This window comes from Gadus chalcogrammus, chromosome 21 (assembly GCF_026213295.1).
Source record: "Gadus chalcogrammus isolate NIFS_2021 chromosome 21, NIFS_Gcha_1.0, whole genome shotgun sequence".
In the NCBI taxonomy this organism is placed as follows: domain Eukaryota; kingdom Metazoa; phylum Chordata; class Actinopteri; order Gadiformes; family Gadidae; genus Gadus; species Gadus chalcogrammus.
In genome coordinates, this window is record NC_079432.1 from 10452113 (window position 1) to 10461375 (window position 9263).

A 9263-nucleotide genomic window follows, 5' to 3' on the forward strand; every position below is an offset into this window, starting at 1 on the left:
AGAGGCCCCTTGATGGCAGTATCGGCCCGCTTAATTTTTTCTTGCAGTGTATTTTCTGCATGGGTGGTCGTAGTCTGAATCCATTTCAACACATTTCAATACATTATCCAACCAAAGAGCTAAACCGGACTAAAGTCACAGTTGGTCTCTTCCTTGTACCTCGAGCCAGCCCTGAAAAACGATACGCTAACGCTGCCTGTCTAGACACAGGTAGGGGAATGGCTAAGACAACATTATGACGTGACAACTTCATCATCCTACATTGCTACCACTCACATGATACCAGTCCAGTAATGACTCATGTTCCCATACTCACATACACAGACACACACACACAATTGAGACAATTTTGTTCCAATAAAAATCACATACAATTATATATTATTATACAAAATATAATATACAATATATATCTCTTTAGTGTAGTCAAATTTCTACCCAATCAATTCAACAGATTAGAATAAGTAACCTTTCCTTAAACGGGACATATTATGAAAACAACACTCTTCCTGGGGTTTTGGGTGTGCCCCCTGCCTACAGTAGGAAGGGGGCACATTTTAATATTACCTCCCACTTCCCCACCCCCCTCCAATCAGAGAATATATTAGATTTTGTGGACCAGTGGACGAGCGCTGGGCGGAGATGTTCGGGCATTTCAGAAGCAGGTATACTCCATACAAAAATAGATGTCTAATTTGTCAGTTTGCGATGTGACTGCCTGGCAGGGAGTCTGGAGCTGAGCTGCCGGACTGCTGCCGAAGCTCTGGCGGCAGTCCGGCAGCTCAGCTCCTGCAGTACAATCCCCTTCTCCTCCATGTCGCAGTTCAATATGGACTTCAGAGTCAAGGCTAAAGTTCCTTTCCCCCAAAAGCATGTTTTCTGGAACTCATATACAATGTTTACTTGTTTGGAAAACACCATAATGTGTCTCCTTTAAGCAACTAGTTTTTATAAAATCCATAATACTTCATCTGTTTTGACTAAGTGCCAACTCATTATCTTACCTTTAAATGCAGGAAACATTGGCGCCATGTTGCTTGAGAGCAGAGAATCCGGTTGTAATCCGACAGGACTCAACACTGCAATGAGCAAAGAGCACAGAAAGCCTCAGGTGAATGCAAAGAAAAGTCAACCTCAGAAGTCCAATGGGTCCATCTGCTTCTTACAGCTGCACAGGTTATTGATAACTCAATAGACCCTAGATATAGCAGATTCTCTATAAAACACACACACACACCCCCCTATGACACACGCACACACACACACACACACACACACACACACACACACACACACACACACACCCCTATGACACACGCACACACACACACACACACTCCACACACACGCACACACACACAATACACAAACCTCTACCACACACACACACGCACACGCACACACACACTACTCACCGGGGGGGTGAAGGAGGCCGTAGGTCAAGGTGGGGTCATCGTGGTAGCGCTCGCATGTCTGGCTAGCATTGGGCGGCACGCGTACATCTTCACGCACACAGGACTCGTTCACGGGGCTCGGAGGCTGGGCACCGGTCTGGACGGGGGGGGGAGGCAGTCAGTGCTGGGCTACACTGGGATAGGACCTTACAGGATAGTACTACTACATAGACCCTTGTAGTGTAGAGGTCAAACCCAGCTCCAAATACCTAACAACTCTAAAATCAACTCATGCCGTGTATCCAGTATATCGCTCCACGTCCAACCACAATTGAAAGATAATTGTGCGAGCCATGTACAATGGTTATGTTTGTACCAAGCGCTGCATTGCATAATTGTGCCTACAAATCCCACGTGGGTTGGTAAGGATGTGACACATTGTGACACAGACCTGGAGAGTTCTAGACTGTGCCTGTGAGCAAACAAACTATTTCACAACTGAATGAGTGTGAAGCTGGCAGCCTAGCAGCTCATGAACCATGATTTACACTGTAGCGTCGCCGCATCATGACCAGAAACCAAAAACAAGAAGACGGAACCCGCTTTTGTTGATTGTGAAACACCAACACCAGTGTGCACAGCAGTGTTGGTAACCAAAACCATGGCCGCAGATTACACAGATTAAAAACTGGCAAGATAACACAGTGTAGTGCCTCGCAGTGTTGATGCTACTCTCACAAACCAGAGGTTTGAATAAACCTCTGGCCCTTCCTCTTGTCTCCTCATTATAGTGGCCAATCGTGTAGATGGTAAAGAGATCCAACTGAGAACCCCTTTGTGAGCTGCGGAAGCTATTAATTGACCTCAGGGTAATCATATCATGTCTGATTATCCATTGACAGTGAAGACAAGTCCAGCTTTCTAAAAGATTGGATTTGTGTTGTTTATGCCGCATCACTTAGAGCTGGGTAGGCAAAGGATTTTAGAAGCATTTCTTGTAATATTTGTTGAAACTTTTAAAATCTTGACAAACATGAATCAATTACATGCTATGACCAAAAGTGTGTATTTGTGGCTGTTAGGGGTGGGATTGCTTTTAGTTTGATACTTTCAAAATGTAGCTTCCTCTGGCTGGTTTCCAAATTGCCTACCCTTGTTTTAATAAGAAAAGCATATTCTAAATCTACGTTTCTCCATGACATCAACATTCTCATAAAAAAAAAGCCAGATCACACAAACGATGAAGAAGCATCCCGGGACCTATGACGACCAACGATGAAGCCCCGCCCTTTCTGCTGTGACTGTCAATCACCCTGCCCTCCTGTTTGGAGCCATCGGCGCTGACAGCGCATAGCTGATCCTCTCAGGGGGAAGGCAGCGGCTCACCGGGGGCGGGAGGGTGTAGGACACCCAGAGGGGCATCAGTACGTCTCTGCTGAAGCCGTTAACGTAGTCCGCCTGGTAGAGGAGGCAGAAGTGTGCGTTCTCCTGGAGAACCCGCGGGGTGCCGTACGGGAGGTGGCGCTGTCGCAGGCGGGCTGCCTCCGTAGAGTCTACCAACGTGGGAAAACATCAGAGGAAGGTTGTATTCTACTCGAACCTCTGAAACTAAACTACTGCACGCACACACACTGACACCGAGACGCACAAACACAGAGACACACATACACATCAAGACACACACGCCGAGACACACACAGACACACACAGCGAGACACACAAACACGCACACACACACACACACACATCAATCATGCAAGGGGACCGTGAGGGCCCAGTCGCCTTGCTGTGAGGTTAAAAAACCAACTAACTTTAATAATTACTCAGAAGCTTACTTTTAGCCATAATACACCCAAAGGAGAATAACATAAAACAGCCAAGATTATTATCACTGCTGAATGTTTAGTAAAATATGCTTTATGAAAAGAGATGGTACACATGGATTATTATAAAAAGAACCAGAGCGTAGGATAGGATCCATCTATTGACAAAAGCAGAACTCACCAGAGCTAATTTGGATGAGTTTTGCATTAAGGGTTTCCACCTTGAAATGAAATTCAAAAAACATCTGTTAGTGTACATTTTATACCTCAGTCTATATTTGGCCTGCAGTTCCAAGTATGCTATGTATGCTCTTTATTGCTAATAAAATAAACAGTATCCTCGTATGGCAAATATAAATGATATTTCAGCTCTTAATTTTTTCTGTACGGTGTTGGATTTGCATTATCTAACCGACAGATTACACAAAAAGATGAAGGCTTGTTTCAGAGTAAGGTAGTTGTTCAAATATTTGCAAAAATATTGTTGCGATTGTTATTAAGTAATAAAAACATCTGCTAGATATACACACTTAAATGTAAACCTTCTATTGGCCTTGTAATTATCATTAGCATGTGACAAATTCCCATGCTGTAATGCTCTGAACTCTTCAATCTAATCTAAATCCTATTTAATTAGATTACACAGAATAAAAAATAAAATCCAGTTTAATATAATAAAATATAATCTCATCCGTTTCTCCAAAATAAATATCGAATCCAGCCCTGAATAATCTAATCTAATTGCATCAGATTCTCCAAAATAAAAATGTAATCCAGTCTGATATAATCCAATCTACGTAATCTCATACGACTCTCCTAGAAAAAAGTCGAACCCAGACTGATATAATCAAACCGAATCTAATCACTCCCCAAGATGAATAAAAAAGATCCAGTCCAATCTAACACCGAACATATAATCGGATCCTTCAAGATGAAATGCGGTCTAATAATGGAAGCGCGTGGTCCGCCCCCAGCGGCTCCCTGGGGGCGTACCTCCGTGGGGGAGATGGAGCTGCAGTTGCAGCCCAGGCCTCCCATGGGCAGCGCTGAGAGGGCACCGCAGGGCGCGTCGTGGGACAGCTGGGCGGGGTGCACGGGCCGGTGGACCGGCCTCTTCAGAAGGTGGTTCAGACTGCCATGGGTCCCGTTGTTAGGGGATGGGGTGATGCCCAGCAGGTCTGAGACAGGGAGGGAGAGAGAGATAGAGAGAGAGAGAGAGAGAGAGAGAGAGAGAGAGAGAGAGAGAGAGAGAGAGAGAGAGAGAGAGAGAGAGAGAGAGAGAGAGAGAGAGAGAGAGAGAGAGACACACAGACAGACAGACAGACAGACAGACAGACAGACAGACAGACAGACAGACAGACAGACAGACAGACAGACAGACAGACAGACAGACACAGAGACACAGAGACACAGAGAAAGATAGAGAGTGGCAGACAGAGAAACAGAGAGAGACAAAGAAACAAAGAGAGTGACAGGGAGAGACATATTTCAAGGAGACAGGTCTTGTAGACACATACAAATCGAATAAATGAATGAAAAACGAAATGCATGCAATGTAATACATTAATATTCTGTAGTAGACCAAAGTGGAGAGCACAGAGAACTTGAGTGTGGGCACAAAGACAGGCAGGCTCACCACACAAGAGGTTGTAAACTTCAATGTTTTCAAAAGGGGGAACTGTAGTCCTTTGCTTTAGATGTGGTCCGTAGCCAATAAACACAGCCTAGTGGTGGGGGCGGAAAAAAACGAGCAAAACGTTAAGGCTCACATCAAATAAACGCAGGAGTCTGCTCGCCTTTTAGTCATTCCGTTTAGACTCAAAAGCCGACCTCAAACATGCCACACACAAAAATAGACCATGAGTTAATGTTTGAACGGCGAGGGTAAAGTCAAATTCAACGTGAAGGTGTGCTTTCACACTGAACTCGCATGCACCCCAGATGATGTCATGTTGTTGTGTTGTTGAGCGGGGAAGGAAAAGGCCCAACGCTCGCTGGCGATGTTTTTGAGGTAGACACGGTGGTCTGAATCGTCCGCCGTGTTGGATAAGAATGTCAGCTTGTTGGTTGATCACACTCAGATTGAAATCCCAATGCTGGCTGGAATGCACTTGAGTAGATCTATTATAAACTGTACAAAGCGTGTGTCAACATCTCACCAAGACAAACACACAGCCCACTCACGTTTGAAGTGTTTTGTTGAGAGTAAATACAACCCACCTGCTGTAACAACCCGAGAGCTTGAGAGGGGTTTCAGAACTCGTGTCATGTGTAAAAGCCCGACAAGAGCATTTTTGGGGTGAAAGATTGCATTTAATGGAAAATGTAGGCTGCATTGCAGCATAGTGCGAAGCCTGCAGTGTGAAGCAAATTACAGTTCAAAGGCTCATAAAACAGCGGTTGTGGTGGTTGTGGGCTTTGGATTTTCAAACTTTGGTGCAGAGAAGTGATTCAACTAGAATTCAGCGGACCGTTGAAACCACATCAATTGTATATTGGCTGGCCAACACAACCTGTCTTCCTGGATTGCACAAGTATTGTTAAAAACGTAAAAATAAATCCCAGAGCCTCACCTGCATGTTGTCAAAGAGGTTATCCGAGCCATGGAACCCCCCCTTGCAGTACTTGACCCCGTCAGGCTTGCTATGGAATTAAGGGGAAAGAACATTGTGAAAACCACACATATACAATCAAACACAGACACCCACACACACAAACAGCCGCACAAAGCTGTCTGGACACAAACACGTGCACACACACACAAATACACGGCCCACACTATTAAAATTACAAATCTATTATAAACATCTCATTCTTCACAAAAGCCCCCCCCCCCCCCACCACCACCACATGAATTCCCGGTTGGGAGACGGCCTAGTTACAGGCCGGAATCCAAAAGCCAAAAGGGGCGGAGTTAGGCCTTGTTTCCCGTTTCGTAACAGAGATATTTGAACAATACATAAACAAATTCCGAAAGTGCATGAAGCTTTCAGAAGGAGAATTAAAGTAGGAGGCAATTTGGAGAAATCGGCCCGGAGTGTGTTAGATATTGAAAGAGTCCAACACAAGAAATCCCACCCCTCCCTTCCAGCCTCGCTAGCTTTGCTAAATGTTTGTTTAGCCTTGCGGAATGCCGCCTTCAAAACAGCTCAGAGGTTCGGAAGCTCTTACGTGTCTTTACATAAACCTTTCCTTCTTCCAAAATAAGCGCGTTCAGGAAACCTCAGAATTGCGTAGGCTATGACATAAAACCGGAAAAATTGAAAGTTCGTGAGACTAGACTTCATCACAACTACAATTATGAATGCCCGCAGGGACCTCTTAGCGCTTCTTTGCTTAATCACATTAATGAGTTATTAGAACTGCTTGCGATGGTTGAACATGAGAGAGAATTTATCAGGTGATGTATATAATTGTAATCTATAATGTGTCATAATGCAAATGTAAGAATGGGTGTTAAGTTCGCCTCTTATGGCGCGTTTCCACTGCAGGGTGCGATATGGCTCGGTTCGCACAGGTGCGGTACGGATTGCGTTTCCACCGCCAAAAGTGGGCGTGACCCGGACTGAGCCGTACTCGTTTTGCCCTCGTCTTCAGTACTCCTCCGTTGGGGTACTGAGACGCCTGAAAGGGTGCCCGGAAAATTCAAGCTATACACCCCCTCCGTTGGTTGGTCGACAGAGTCGTCACATCCGGGCGACGTGGGGATGAAAACAAACAAACAGTAGCCTCGAGGTATTATTCTTTACAATGTTGCGTAAAACATGTCGCGTAAAACGCTTGCTTGGGTAAACAAGGAGGTGGAGACGTTCCTCTGCATTCTTGGGGAGGAAGACGTGCAGAGGGAGCTTGATGGAGCAGTGAGGAACGGTTTAATGTGTCGCGTTCTACTTTTCCATTGTTTTTATTGAGCAGGCCACACTGTGTCGCGCTGCTATGATGTCACTATGTTTACGTAGCTGCCGTGGCGATCGACATCCGGCCTACCATAAAGGGTACTGTCGGCGGTGGAAACGCAACCTCGGAACTGAGCTGGGCTATACCGCCCCCTCCCTACCGGAATGAGGCGAACCGAACCGTAGCGCACCCTGCAGTGGAAATGCGGCATTAGTGCTTGCTGCAAGTTCACTTCAGTCTATCAATGAAATGGGCTGCCATTGTTGTGGGGTGAACTCGGAGGACTCGGGTAGCTCTACTTCCGCGCGAAACTCTGAGTGAGAACTCTGACCCAACAGAGCTGTGTTCAAAGCACTTTCCTCCGAGCTTAAGGTCCTAACCTCCGAACCCTCCCGGAAACTATGACCGTTTTGAAGGCGGCAGAAGGCTCTGGTCATGGTCACTGGTCATGGGCAACGAGTGCACTGACAGGGTGTGCGCAAGTAGTGGGTAGGCAGGTTGACAGAGAGGTAGGCCATGCAGTCATTTCATTCCAGCCTAAATAAAACACATGTCTGTGGCTGTTGAGGCCTGTAATAAGCCAGATCTTTTTCAGTTGTTTGAGAATTTGATTTATTGATTGCTGTTGGAACCAAACGTCAACATATGATACATGATATTAATAAATTGCCCACCCTGGCTTACATTTGTGGCCTACACAGTGTTGATTTGAAGCAGACAGTCTTTCTAAGAAAGTCAGATGTTTTGGCGTGTATCCCCAACGAGAAAAGTTTACAAGAGTTGGCAGAGTTTATGTTCGTCTGTTCTTAGCCAACTATGTGCTTACAGATCCCGCCTCCAGCCACATGACTGGTCCAAACAAGTTCCAAATCTGCCTGTGACACACGCACACACACACACACACACACACACGAAACTGTGCATACACAAACACACATACACAAGCACATTTGCCCTTTACACACACTACACATTAAATATATAACTTTCTATTGTTTTTAATAATCGCTGCTATGTTAAGGAGCCCAAACCCAATTAATGCGCCGTCTTTTACCGGTGTAATGGAAAAATCTGGGACCGCAAGCCTGTTTTGCCCATATGTGAACTGGTGTGTGCTTAGGGATGAAACAATGTCTTGTTTTTTTAAACGATTTATGATGACTATATGCTCTGTAAGGTGACCTTGGGTGTCTTGAAAGGCGCCTCTAAATTAAATGTATTATTAATATTATTATTAGTGTGAGCGGGGTTAGGGGAGGCGCGGCTCACTCACAGCGCGGCCTGCCAGCCGGCCCTCATGTACAGGTGGGCGGCCTCGATGCGCACGTTGTTGGCAAAGTGCAGCCGCTTGGGCAGGTCCTCCTTCATGTAGGGCCTCATCGGCTGGTCATCTGCCCTGCACTTCAAACACACACACACACACACACACACACACACACACACACACACACACACACACACACACACACACAAGCGTGCACATACACACACACGCACGTGGAAGGGGGTGAGGGTGACCTCAGAGAGTGAGAGAGATATGGGGGAGAGAGAGGGTGGGGGAGGGAGAGAGAGTGTGAGTGTAAGAGCGATAGAGAGAGAGAGAGCGGGAGAGAGAGAGAGAGAGAGAGAGATAGAGAGAGAGATAGACAGAGAGAGAGAGGGAGAGAGAGAGAGAGAGAGAGAGAGAGAGAGAGAGAGAGAGAGAGAGAGAGAGCGATAGAGAGAGGGAGAGGGGGAGAGAGAGAGAGAGAGAGAGAGAGAGAGAGAGAGAGAGAGAGAGAGAGAGAGAGAGCGATAGAGAGAGGGAGAGAGGGAGAGAGAGAGAGAGAGAGAGAGAGAGAGAGAGAGAGAGAGAGAGAGAGAAAGAGCTGTTTAACAAGCAGTCAAGCCGGCAGATCATTTTTGATCCGTTGTAAACACATAGGACACGTTTCGCATGCTTCACATACCGACAAGTTCTTTACGAGCCCCTTGTAGTCGACTGGTTGGGGGTGGGGGGGCGGGGGGATGGAACGGACGAGGGAGGAACGGGAGACACAATGGTATCAAAACGGAAATTCATTCATCAATGATAACTCGACATTTAAGGACAAACAACGGGCGTACAAACCGGAAAAAAAACAAAAACAGTGAATGAGTGACAGGGGTG

The 9263-nt window shown here is 46.0% G+C and overlaps 1 protein-coding gene across 1 annotated transcript in view; it reads right to left on the reverse strand.

The window, feature by feature from the left end:
- The window catches only part of enpp1 (ectonucleotide pyrophosphatase/phosphodiesterase 1), a 28548-nt gene that overhangs the window by 3238 nt on the left and 16047 nt on the right, over positions 1-9263 (reverse strand). The window contains exons 14-22 of the mRNA XM_056580966.1: positions 9064-9095; positions 8388-8515; positions 5791-5860; positions 4854-4941; positions 4211-4395; positions 3399-3438; positions 2781-2947; positions 1416-1551; positions 1005-1079 (exon numbers count right to left, since the gene is read on the reverse strand). Of these exons, the coding sequence (XP_056436941.1) occupies positions 1005-1079; positions 1416-1551; positions 2781-2947; positions 3399-3438; positions 4211-4395; positions 4854-4941; positions 5791-5860; positions 8388-8515; positions 9064-9095 (921 nt within the window). The remainder of the gene's footprint in view (positions 1-1004; positions 1080-1415; positions 1552-2780; positions 2948-3398; positions 3439-4210; positions 4396-4853; positions 4942-5790; positions 5861-8387; positions 8516-9063; positions 9096-9263) is intronic.